The following is a 13,964-nucleotide window of genomic DNA, read 5'->3' as shown; positions in this document are numbered from 1 at the left end:
TTTTAATTTACAGTCTTGGGCAGGAAAACGACAGACTACTGAATTTCTTACCATTCTAACCCAGTCTACCAACACTCCAGCCAGCACACTCACCCATGGAGTCTCATGCAGATCCACTAATTACAAGTTCTAGTTCTGCAACAGGCTCTCACAACAGTGATGCCAGACACCCGGCAGAACACAAAGCAGCAAGGATAGGCTCTAGCAAATTCTAGTTCCAGCATGAGGTATAAAGGATGGTGTGGTTTAGCTGTCAAATTAGTTTAGCCGAAGCTCTTCAAAGAAAAATTCAGCCCTCTGCAGAAAACAAGGTCAGTGATTCAACACTCAGTATATTTCCTCTTATTCAGTCCTAGCCAAAGCCTTAAAATGAAGTGATAAAGAAAGGTTCTTTTCAGCCTCAGTGCCCACATTTCAGAAGGATGTATCTATTGAATGCAGTATCACATATCTAGGAGAACAAATAAGACACTACGTGATTCCTGACTTCAACTATCATTTGATTTTTTTCCTTTTTCTTTTTTTAAACTGGAAGGCTCTGAAACTGTGTTTCCATGTGCTATTTAAGGATGCTAGGTGTTCCCTAGACTCTCACATTCATTTATGCTCAGAATACTTGAGCTCGTCTCAGCACAGCTTCCCCTTTTACCTTCTGTCGCTGTTGAATGTTGCTCATCGTGTCTGGCTGAAACTCCAGTTTGTCTGTTCGACAAAGTTTCCAGTATAAAATAATAACAATCAGGAGCACTACAGCAACTGGGACCGCCACACCAACAATAATCCATAGGTTGCTATTCTGTGACTCTGAGGTGGACTCCTTCAGCTTCTCCACAGCTGTGAAGTTAAAAACAAGACAGCAATTTTATGTGGTTATATGTTTTTAAATGAGGACACTTCAAGGTTACATATTTTTATGTTCTTGTAAATGGTAGTTAAGGAATTTATCAGAAACCAACCGCACATCACAGGAAATGCCATAACACTTATAGGTTAACCTAGGTCACGTTCAGAAAGCATGGGGCAGGTAACCAATTGTCCTGACTTATCTTCTGAAGACCTGTGCTTAAATTACTAATGAAAATACACTTCTGCCACCTCATTCTGTAATCCAAAACTAGGCTGACACAGTAAAATATGTCCAGAAAAATGATGTCATTTCATTGTCAATGTGTGAGATCCTTTAGTCCAAAACAGAAGAAAAAACTACTGGAAAGTGTAATCAAACCAGTCATGCATGTAAGAAGCGAACTGGAAGAACTGACAAAACTTTCATTTGCTCTGTTTTGCATAGTGACTATATGTGGGACTAAAAACCACAGCAGTTATACATTTCTAGTCAATTTGATGCACTTCCTTAAAATTATGCGTTCACATTAAAAACAGTATCTCTATGCAATCTTATTTTTATATATAATTTTTATTAATAGCCATTTTAATGATGACCCTAGAGATTAAAGGAAAATATTGTACTAATATTTTATACATCTGACAGCTCACTTAAGACATTACATTTTCTGTTATAAAAATAATCTTTTCTTGTCTAGTTTCTTCCAATAAGTAACATTTAAAATGCTACAATTCTATGCCTCTGAAAAGAGCTTTCTAATGATGTGTCAGTTTCAATATGCAGAATAAGCTATAAACACTTCATGAAGTTTGTTCAACACTTACCATTTTTTGTAAAGGGAATCTATTCTTGCAACTTTTTTGCATTTCTGTCTAACCAATATTACAGTCCATTAACAGATATTAAGCAGACGTACATTAGCTACCGACCTATCATTAAACTACTGGGACAAAATCTAGAAAGACATCCAGATGGTCCCATTATTACAATTTTCTTTCTTTTCTTTCTGTAGAGAATTTTAAAATTCAGACACATGTTAGTTCTATTGGCAAAATACCCTGTGGCACAATGTAACTCGTGCCTCCGTATTGCACAAAAACCAGAAAAGGTAATTATAATTCGTATCAATAAGGTATTTTGCAGATCATATGCATGTCTGTTACTGTTTTAAAATCTTTTAAAGTTTATTTCCTAATCATAACATGGAATGTTATGGTGTTCTGTCCCACTGTTGCTGCAAATTATGTATATAACAAGCTTCCTGAATAAACTCATATAATTACTTTATAACCTGTCATATTTATTCTGATGTGTATCTAGTAAAAGATCACATTACTTTTATATTATCTTTACTAAAAGATTACATTACTTATAGATTACTGATGGACAAAATTCTTCATATTCAAAGACGGAAATTATCTGTTCCTTTTCACTTATACTCTCTAAGCAGCCCCAATCAGCATCAGCCTAGATCTTTCACTCACAGAAATAACTCAGATAAACAAAAAATAGTGACTTAAACTTCACCACCATTACTCAGCTAAAGGAAACATTCATTTAACTCGACGCCCTCCCATCCCACAATTGTGAGTTTTGTGCAAGCTCCTGGGCAAGACAAGCTGTGAAGAAATATTGGACTAGCAGAAAGAGATGAAAATGGCAAGAAGGTATCTAGCTAGCACAGTATTTTTCCAGCAGAAGCAGTAAAGAGAATGCAGTGAGGTCTGCACTTAAGGACTCTGTCGCAATTCCAAGCTCAGCAGTCTTCAAGAAGCAAAACGACACCTCGTAGCTCACTGCAAGAGTGCTAAGATTTATTTCCTCAGGAGTTGCAGCACCCCAGAACAAGACACTGCAACAGTGGGCACTGTGCAGTGCCACAGTCTCCAAAGCTAAGAGTCTCTTTGGTGACATCAGTGTGGATTTGATAGGACTTACGCTGTGCAACGGTGCCTTCAATGCGGTATCCAAGGATGATTGCAGCCCGCTGGATATCAACTCTGTTCATTAGGTCTGAGCACTTCAGAGCACTAAGTCTCTCTCCATCTTGGTCCTCCACAAAATAGATCAGCTCCACAGGGTTATCAACACCAACTAACCGTGACACGTTCACAATCTGAGAAGAAATTGGAAAGCTTTTACATTTTAAGTTGTATTTATTTGGAGTTCATATACATTTGGTCTTTCAGTCCTCACCCTCTCTCCCCCTCCCCTTCACAGGGCCTGGACCTCAGGGACACATCTAAAAAAAAAAAGTTGGAAACAGCTTTGCCAAGATGGGATCAGTTTCTGTCTTGTCACTACGTGCAATCCCTAGTGCTTAAAAAAAGATTCCACCTTGTATTATGATGTAAAAATACAATTGCTGTTAAAGAAAATCCCTCTATCTGCAACACCAAAGAATATGGTATCATACTAACCATGTAACTGCTGTCAACTGGTACAGTTTGGAACTTCTCAACATCTAGAGAGGTCTGATGGGAAGATGTGCCGTGTGTAGTGCTCCAAGATACAGTATGCAGCACAGGCAAAACACACACAGCCTAGTTCTCTCATCCAAGAAGAGCTTAAGTCAACGCTGGACAAGTGTAGAGAGCTAATATCCGGTAACAATAATTTGCTTCCAAACTAAAATTCAGGGTATTTTCACCTAATACTTATACAAAAGATTCTGAGCGGAAGTCTTTCAGAGGATGACGATGTTACTGGAATAACATATTGGTGTCTAATTACAGAAGCACTTCTCAAGTGTTCCAGGACCCTGGGAAATTTACTGAACGGTAAACTGCAACTGAAAGGAAAATTCCTAGGAAAGTGATCCCTTGCATAATACATTTTTACAGCAAACCTGAAGTTCCCATTATTTTTCCTATTTGTTTCATGACAACATACAGATCCAGTATTGAAGAGAACAATTTTCACTCTAAAGATGCCAACGCTATGCCACCCTGGAAGGCTCTATTGCCTTCAGTGCTTGTTGGTTAGTAGGAGCTACTGAAGAGATTATTGCGATTGCACTTTTCCTTCTCTAAATGCCTACTTTGGTTTTGCTTTGTTATTCATAACACACCTCTTTGTTCCAGTTTTACCAAATGTTAAGCAGCTGCACAGGCAAATATTCAGTTAGCTTCAAATAGAACTGTTTGCTCTTCCTCAGTGACAGCACACGCACAGTCACCTTCATCCCCCAAACAGCTCCCTCTGGCATCCACCTTTCTTCAGGAAGGAATGTATTTGTTGCTGTGGGAAGCAATTCTTCCTACCTACTTCTAAAGACGTTAATAATCAAAAGAATGCATGCTATGAGGAAGCCCTGTAGATACTCTCTAACCACCTAACATCTACATTGCATATGAGAATCACATAACCACTTTGAATTCCTGTAAAATTAAATCTTACATTTAAGATTCCTCTGTTTAACCATTTACATGTAATGGTGAACTCAACCTAGACTTAGCCCAAACAAATAGTAGGAGGTATTCTATCATGTAAAACAGATTTGAAGAGCTCCAGAAGGAATTGGCCACAAATAGAGCAATAAATTTTGCTTCTTTCAGAATTATCCTTTACTATGAAGTACATATTCAATAAATTAGAATCTCAAAGCCCATGGGGTTAAAGTAAAGCAAACACACAAAAGCTTGCACATCTGAGGCTTACAAAAGCAAAACTTTGTATTTTTTTCTTTCCTGGTTTCCAACAAAACAATCATGTTGAAGGAAAGCAGTGCAATGTTCTAGCTCAACGGGGATGATGTTCTGGTCTTTGGGGACATCAGCACAACGTGTCCTAAAAAACATTTCCCAGGAGAAGCAACAGTAAGGTATATAATAATAGTAATAAAAATAATAGTAATAATAATAATAGTAAGAAGAATAATAAAGAAAGGGAAAAAAGAGAAAGCACAATTGTCATGAAAGTTTTCTAGGCCAAACCAACTGAAAGCAAAGAATAATGTTCAACAGCAGTCACATTTGATGTAAGAAAAAGAACGTCTACAAATAGAGCAGAAAAAAGTGCAAATTTCTGAAACACAGCAAGACCTGCTAACAGGACCCATTAGCCAATGCTGCTTCTCATCCTGAACGCTATTCACTCTTCTGCCAGCTAAAGGGGCAACCAATGCGTGACCGATGGTAACAAAAGAGTATCAATAAATAAGGTTTCAACACACACACTCAGCAGTTGTAAGGCTGAATCTGGTTTCATGGAACCCAGATATATTGTTAACAAATGTCCACAGCTTCATATTTCTGCCTCACCTGGGCTGCCTTCACCACAGCCTGGCCTCAGCAGCAGAGTGTACAGACTGGTATCTGCTTTCGGCACGGATGAACCCTTCCTAGGTAGGACTTAACTCACAGGGAGAGTGAGGGAGTTGAAAGGTTTCACAGGACTGAAAGTCAACGGGTTCTTCCTTTAGTTTTATGAAACATCTCTGTCTGTAGCAAACCTACAGAATCAGAGAAATTTAGAAGATTCTTAAATTGAATCATCATACATTTTATGGCGTTGTGAAATACCCCAAAAGTACTATAATTGTATGCGTGTTATACACACAAAGAGTCAAATTGGCTGAATGAGTTAAAGAAGGAACTTCTCCACAGCTGCCTTCAGAAGGGGTGGAGGGGAAGGAGGACAGATACCAGTGCAAGTTGCCACAGCTGGAACAATACAACAGAATAAAAAACAACAGCGTATAGCTCCCTATGCTGAGGGACAGGGACGAGTGAGAACAGTCAGAGGGGAGATAGGAAGAAGTAGCTGGAGGTATTTTGGCACAGTACAGAACATGGGAATGAGCAGGAAAAAATTCAGTGGAGGGTGGAGGTGAAGTCTGGTGTTGATGAACTAAGCTCACTGTTTTAAGATAAGTTTTGTCTGAAATAATTCGTTCTGAATACACAGTATTTTATGAGTGCTCACACCATGCTGAGGGAAGCTACAGACAAAACTTCAAATCCAAGGGGAAATAGTTATGGACTTCTATTCTGGGAAAGCTGATGGTTGAACAGGTATTGTTGAGGTGACTACAAGACAACTAGACTTGCACATAAACTCAGCAACTGTGACAATATCAATACTTCAGTTTTCATCTCGGTCACATAATTCACTAAAAAACTTTTTTTTTTTTTTAACTAATATATGAGTTTGCTGCAACACAAAAAATTGTATCCTGGATCTGAACTGGTTTTAAGTCTGTTCATAAAATTGAGGTACACGGCCACCTTGCCCATTCTTACAAAGTTTCTGTATAATAAATCTTGTGTCATTTTGCTCCGGATTATACTCTGTGCAGCTTCAGATTGGTTTTGTCTCATATTTTACAGAGGTGTCTCTATCCTTCAGAGTGCTAAGAATGCAAGCAGAGGCAGAAATGGTATTTTCCAGGCATCTGGCAATGCAGCCCATGTGTAAGGAAGCATTTAAGCATTTCACATTTATACTTTTGCAGAGAAGGATGACATAAGGGAGGGAGAAGATACAAGAACTTCAATACATGGGAGGCAGAAAATAAAAAAAAAAGGAAGAAAAAAGAAAAGATTGATTCAACTTCTGTGTACATAAATGATACCATCTTTGTTGATACTAGATGCACATTTAACCTTCACAGAGAAAAGGCTTCACTGTATTCAGGTGTCAGTAAACTTAATTTAAAAAGTGTTTTCAAGAGAATATCATAGGTCAGTGAACAAAGTTGCCTTGGTAACCAAACCTAGTTCATAATTTAAAGTGAGGAAATCCAGGTGGTGGGCAAGCTCACAAGGTGTTTGCAAAGCGTCAGTCAGCCACTGGGATGTCCCAGTCAGCAGCCCTGTCAGGAGTAAGGAATCCCTGGGGGAACTGGTTCAGGGTTTTGAAGGTACACGCGTTACTTAGAAACAAGCAAACACACACACACAATTTCCAAAATGGAAATGGAGCTTATTTTCCTTTTTTCACTGTGCTCGTCCCCTAGGGAAAAAAATAATCAAAAAAGATTCTGTTTCCTGCCTTATTAAAAGTAGGATTTTAGTGTCCAGGCAATTAAATCAAAGCTGTACTGCAGTCTGAATGGTTCAGCAAACAATGCAACATAAAACACATGTGAAACAGGCATCACAGGTAACCTGTCCTGGCTCTGAGGAAGCTCTCTGGGGAGCCTGTCAGGCAGGAAACGGTGGTGCAGCTTGTGGGCAGCAGCTTCCTCCCAAAGCGCTCGGGCCGGGGCTGGGCAGGGCAGCGCTGGTTGTCACAGCACCAACCTCTGCCAGCTGTGGCAGACCCTCCTCGCCCCGAGCTGGCGACACCAGCAAGTGGACTGAGAGGGCCAGGGCGGGGAAGGCAACACTAAGGAAATTTCCTCTGCCAGCGTGCAGAGGCTTGGCCAGGCAAGAAACTGGCTTGCCAGCATGGAGATAGGAACAGGCTGTGGGCAATCTGATGGAGAGGCTGGTCTCTGCCTGGGGTGGCCACTGGAGGGGCAAAACTCCTCTGAGGAAAAGGTAAAGCAGTAGCAGTCCCCAAAGACTCTATTTTAAAACCTAAAAACTCCCAGCAAGACTGGACCTTTCCTCAGAATCCACACTTGTGAGAGACACAACAACTGTTGGTAGAAAAGCAAGAGAATGACCTTCTGCCTTAATAAAAAGCCCAATTCAGTCATTATGTTTCCTCATAGCCACTACTTCCTCACACACATTACAACTACAGTGTCACCTAATGTGTTCCTTAAATCAGAACATTGTTCTTTTTGTCACTCAGTAGGATCACCTTTTCACTTCCTATTAGGTTCAAGAGACCAAGCATGCTGAAATGGAGGAAAACTAATTATTTTTGCATTAGCTTCTGGCATATTTTTAAACTACAATTAAGCCATTTTATTCCCCAAAAAATTTAATGGGAATGAGTTATGACAAACTATTGACAAAATAGTGTGGGGCCGAGCCTCTGCAGACGCAATGCAAACTGCATTAAACTACATTAAACATATGCCTTCAATTTGCAGCAACAGCAGATACATATTGAAAATATACATATATGACTTGCTCTGTGAAACATTAATATGAGCATTACATAAAAATGAATGGAACTATCTTGTGTTTAACAGTCAGGTGTGGTACTTCAGAGGTTTTTATACATAATGTTTATAGGTTTTTTTCTTTTTTTTATCATGGAGTGCCACTTGATAATAGTATAGACAGACAATGGGAGGGAAAACATATTACTTGGGCACCCTAGGTAGTCCAAAGCTTTTATTCAAAGTGTCTAGATTTAAACAGTAGTTTTAAAAATTCTCAGGTCCTAACACATGCCTTTCAAAATGAAATCTAAATCTCACAAGGTATCACTTCTATTTTCTTAGTATGTGAAAGGAAATGAATATGCCTGCATTAATATTTACAAATAATTGCTCCACCTTCTGACTCACAGTCCTGATCTTCCACAGAGCTTAGAAATACCAGATTTCAATACACTATAAATATCTTTCACCTTCGGAAAAACTCCTGTCTATAGGGGCTCAGAAGTGAAATGTGTGTGTCTAGTCTTTCACGGTTATATGCATGTCCTGCTAATAAAAGTATCCAACACTTTGGTGTTGCTGGCAGCTTCTGTTCTTATTTTCCCTTCATTGTGGCCTACTATCATAGCAGTCAATGGTTTGTATGCAAGAAATATATATATGGGGAGATCTGAATATAAAGCTCAAAGAACATTAAAAGCTCACCCTGAAGACCAACATATTCATACACACAACACACTTCAAACAAAGCTTATAAACTTGGCTATGAAGAATAGAATTAGCAGCAGTAAAATGAAAAGGTTTATTGCAAATGACTATGGACCAGATCCTCAACTAACAGGGAAGCATCCTTGAAAGAAAATGTCCTCCTCTCGGGAGCCCACTACCAGGTGCATCACTCCAACTGCACACAATAGCCTCCAAGGCTGTCTCACCTACCACATACCTGAGCATCCTGACAAAGCAAGCTACTCAGAAGCTATAGCACCTGATGGTACCTACCATTCTCATGCAGGAAAGGAGGACACCTATCACAGACACATAGCAGCAAAGTATCTCTTTCAGCCTTCCTTCTTTACCATCTCCTTTATTACAGTGCTAATCCTACCTAACAGTGTTGGTTGTGAGCAGCTGGAGAAGCCCTGTGTTATGTGGGATAGTGTGATGTGTTGATCATAACTAAGAATCCTCTACTGCCCAAAGACAGCAGTTTGCAGACTCTTTGGACTAATTAAATGGCATAAATCATCAGTGCTGCTGTTTGGAACATAAGCTGCAGACATCATCTTACATCCCAGTAAGTAATACGAAGTCATAAGAAAAACATTGTATTTTCACTTTCCAAAATACTATTCATAACTATCCTTACTATTAGCTAGAAAGGATTTGCTTGCAATGCTGTGCATGCAAAAATAAATTACCCAAGCTTTATTATGTAAGACAGTAAAACCGTAATCTAGATGTATAGGCTGTGGTATCTTTGCTAGCAACATAAGGAATATTTATTTAATTTATATGCAAAGGGAGGACTGAGGCATAAAGAACAAAGTGCAGTAAGAGGTGTTGGGAACAGAAGATCTGAAGCAGAGATCTATATACAGCAATTCAAAGCTGCACAAAAGAAAAAATAAAATCTCCACTACTGAAACAGATGTTTCTGGGACAGGAAAACTAAAGAAAAACCCAACACCTGGAAATATAAATCGTAGCAAAAAAAAAACAGATGTTTCTGGGACAGGAAAACTAAAGTAAGAAAATCCCAACACCTGGAAATATAAATCATAGCAAAAAACCATAGGATTAGATTAAATAAAGACAGTAAGTCTGAACTACTAGAAGGGCACCTGTGAAGTAAACCAACTATCAATGAATTAGCCAGGAAAAAGTAATTTTTAAGAAGATAAGCCATTAAAAAGTATTTTGGCTTTCAGTTTGTTGAACTGATTAGAAAGAACACATGTGAGAATTTAAAACTTAAAATTAAATATCCAAGTCTTCCTGGACATTATGTGAATAATTCCACCTGTGACAAAACTATAAAGCAGCAGTGGAATACAGATAGCAGAAGCTGCCATGTGTGCAAAATTTGACATGATTAATCATTCTTACTTGAAAGCCATTCCTGTGACCAGTACTGTGACAAACAGATAGTTAAGGAGTAGAATATACTATTCTACTGCTGCATCAAGCTGCATATTATTCTACTTCATATTTCTATACCACCATGAAAACACCACAGAAAGCTGTGAAGTAGCTGTTCCAGCAGGGCACTTTTTTGACCCAGATGACCATCCTGTCTTCTTTTGCTAGGCACCTCATGTAAGTCAGACAAGATAGCAAAGTTTTAAGAAGTCATCAGAATTTTTTAGTAGTCACTTAAAATACCTAGCTTTTTCAATTTGTTACGTTGAGCTTAAAAGAAAACAAGGTATCCAAAAGAACAGTATTTTAGGTGCAAAACACAAGCATCATCAACTAGCTAAACATGATACATGCTTTTGAGTTATCTTTCTCAAAATCTAGACAATATTAACTTATTCAGTAACTTATTCTCCTTTATTTCTTCTGACTTTGAGCTCTTAATACCTGCACAATGTTGCTGCCTGCAAAACTGGCTCGTCTCCATATCCGCCCTCTGGCCAAAGCCTCGTTTAACAGGTGAGCTAGTTTCCGCTCCATCTCAGCCTGAAACACTTCCTCCTGAATTCGCTGGTCGATGACACCCAAGAGAACTACAGTGCAGAGAAAGTAATCCAAGAACACAAATGAATTAGTAAAACTTTTTCAATGTCTTTTCTGCAACTTCAATTACAAGCTCTGAGTCACCCTGGGCCATCTCACGGACAATTCAAGAGCAGCTGTACTCATGTGGGAATACTGCCCAGTTCAGCCAGAGGTTACATGTGGAAAGGAATACACTGGGTAGGAAAAGGTTAAAAGAAAAAAAATAATTAAAAATATATAGGGCAGAGGGCATATTTGGAATCTCAACCAGTCTAGACATACCTAGGATATTGAAGAAACAGTTTAAATTCTAAAAAACCCAATTTAAGAATATTCACTGAACTGTTTAAAAACAAATAGAAGAAAAAATTCAAAATTATCTGCTGCAACTACTTTTGGTCAAAACGTGTCTGGAAGTGATACAGAGGTGGAGATGGGCAGGGCAAGGTTTCAGAATCAAGGACAAAAAAATAGGAGACCAGCAGCACGTGAATGAAGCTGTGTATTCCAAGTGCACCTTCCCTAGGTAAGACAGAGATTAACAAGCACAGCAATCATAGCACCAAAAAAAAAAAAAAAAAGGTTAGTAGCCCTGCCCATTTCACTTCCCAGCGCCAGGTACTCCAGGTCACTGGGGCAGCTAATGCTGAGAGGAATCCCTGAGGAACAACACATGGAAACATGAAAAAAGTGTGGACTTTTACTAACAAGATGGCATCCAGTAAAACAAAAGAGGAGTGAATGGAGCAACAGTCATTCAAATGGTCTAATTAAACAACCCTTAAAGGATAGTAAACCAACTTACTACTGACTGCAGTAAAATAACTCCATTTTCATTCCTGAAGCTCTCCACTAAAATGGTCTATATTTTTTAAAAGTCTCTTTCAGCAAGTGTTTTCACATTTGTTTTTTTTTTTAAGTGTGGTGCTTCATAAAAAAACACCCAATCAGATATAATCCATTCAATATATTTTTGTTTTATTTTTTTAACAAAAATATTAAAACCACTTTTTTCATTTAAAAATTTTCACTGCAGATGTCAGAAGGAAACAGTCATGATTTCTCACAAAGACCAACAGCATCTGCCTTCTAAATTCAATCACAGACTAAGTATTTCAGAATTAAATAGCAAAATAAATAGAAAGTGGCCTAAGGCTATTATATGCAGCAAGTAGAAGACTGTTCTTGCCTGTGTATTGAATTTCAGTATCAATGAATTATGTTTAATAGCATGAACTGTATTCTCCAACTGAGAGGGACAGCTACACAGAACACTGCATATTCCAGCGTTTTATGACTATTGGGATATATGCACATATATCTGGTTAATCTAATACTAAAAACTTCACCTTTATGTGCATAAATTGTATCTTTTTCCTATGTCATGAGTCATTACCCTTACAATACAACATACAGACTGAAAGGACTAACCCAGCCAAAGCCTACTAGCTCTTCCCAGGCTGCCTGCAAGAACTGGGATTACAAAAAATTCCCCTACAGCAAAAAAAGGTGCTGCAATTGGCTTTCAAAACCTTACAGTCTGAAAGTTTAGAACAACCCAGAGGGACATGACTTCTGAGCTGGAAGAACCTTCTGCTTACCAAAGGATCTAAGAGAACTTCCAGCAACAACGGACAAAGCAAATCTAAGACTGAGCAAGAGAGGGTGCAGGTGTGACCAAAAAAGCCAACCTAAATCTCTAAAGAAGGATGACATTGGACGTGGGATCCACAAACGTAGTTTCTCTCATGTTATTGAACATGATCTGAAATTCTTCATTTTTCTTCTCTAAAAAAACCAACCAACCAAACAAACAAAAAAAACAAAAACAAAAAACAAAACTGTGTGGGCTTCAGAAATTAAGTTCCAACCTGGTTTCCTGCTTAAGAAGTAAACCAGGTCACTGGTGAGAGGAGACAGGGATACCTGAAAGAAGAGTAAGTCTATACTGCTGGTAAACTACAGGTGGAAAGTTGTGGGAAGATAAAAGTGCATCCAGTGGAGCATCTGTACCCTAACAGCAATTTTGCTAGGCATAGTCTGGTCACTGTTCAGGCTTTCTGCTTAAAAGAAGCAGGTAGGACCTACAGCATACAGACATCATCAACAGTCTTTAAGTATCTAAATGTGACAGTTCAACTGTATCTGTGAATTATAGAATAAAACATCCAGAAGACTTGGGTGGGAGGGATCTGCTGTGTATGAACCAGAAGAGATCAATGAAACATGATTAAACTCCTTCATGTACTCGGAACGTATCTATTTTCATTCTGCTTTATTCCTGGCGTGTTTAGGTAGAAAGTGTCACAAAAATAAGATTTTAATTTTCACTTAAAATAGAATAAAAACCTAAAAATCAATGTGGTATATTGAGAGCATGCAGAGTAGATACTTTATGCCTGACAAGGCAAGTTGTCTCACTAAGAATGAACTGCTTTATAGACAAAAACTACTTTGTGTGTATTATCAATGAATTGCAGTAGTTAGTTAATTCTAGACCTGGGAATTCCACTTCCCAGATATTCCAGGTCACTAGGCCTTTGGTTTTAGAATTTATTCAGCTCAGGCACATTATTACCTCACAAAAATGCAGAATCCCTAAGCTATTGCTATTTATGTAGGCTAGTTATCCTGCTAACAAAAGTAACTGCACTCTTACTCCACAGAGACTGTACGTACCTGTTCTCACCCAGGAAGATTTCATCAACTGAGACACATTAAGCTTAGGATAATGAAAGGCTGCGGGAAAAACAGAATGGAGGAAAAACATCCGTAAGAACAGTATTCTCAACAACATACACACAAAAAAAGAAGCCACATCATAATTTATACTGTCAGCAAGCATCTTATTTACACAGAGGTATTACTGCTCCTGAGGCTACACAGACACAACTGTAAGGAGAGTGGTCCAAACATACGCTACCCAGTTCATCTCTGAACAAAAAGAAGTTAACTGAAGCAATCAGATTTATGACTTAAAAGATTTCAAGCTGCTGTACTGAGGTCATTGCTCCTAGAAACTCAAAAGCTCACTGAATTGTGACTCTGATTGAGCTAGCTGCCGGATCAGACTTTTGCTCAATGGGCTATGAGGCAACTCATCAGTGTTTCAGAATGAAAACAAGACCTTCTCTGAAGCAGAAACTACATGGAAACACTAAATGTAAAGCAGAAAACTAAATATATCTTTTTTGTCTTCCAGGTTTGTGCAAGTGGAAGCACTTAAAAACCAACACCTTGATTTTTTATTTGATTTTTTTTTTAAACAAAAATAACAAATAAATACATGTAGAAAGATTGCTGTAGACAAATCTCATGGCTTTTGTGTTTGGCTTCATGGCTCTGAGCTTTCTAAATTTCTCAGTTCTTTCAAAAAAAAAAAAAACAAAA

The 13,964-nt window shown here is 38.4% G+C and overlaps 1 protein-coding gene across 1 annotated transcript in view; it reads right to left on the bottom strand.

Annotated features, from left to right (window-relative positions):
- Positions 1-649: 649 nt before the first annotated feature.
- The window catches only part of LOC104521844 (UPF0606 protein KIAA1549-like), a gene marked incomplete at its 3' end in the record, with an annotated part of 33,118 nt that continues 19,803 nt past the window's right edge, over positions 650-13,964 (bottom strand). Inside the window, 4 exon segments of the mRNA XM_010163962.2 lie at positions 650-834; positions 2,786-2,963; positions 10,437-10,582; positions 13,254-13,313. Coding sequence (XP_010162264.1) covers positions 650-834; positions 2,786-2,963; positions 10,437-10,582; positions 13,254-13,313 — 569 coding nt within the window.

This window comes from Antrostomus carolinensis, unplaced genomic scaffold (assembly GCF_000700745.2).
Source record: "Antrostomus carolinensis isolate BGI_N321 unplaced genomic scaffold, ASM70074v2 scaffold7033, whole genome shotgun sequence".
Classification (NCBI taxonomy): domain Eukaryota; kingdom Metazoa; phylum Chordata; class Aves; order Caprimulgiformes; family Caprimulgidae; genus Antrostomus; species Antrostomus carolinensis.
The sequence above is the reverse complement of the archived record's forward strand: the minus strand, read 5'-3'. Positions and strand labels throughout refer to the sequence as shown.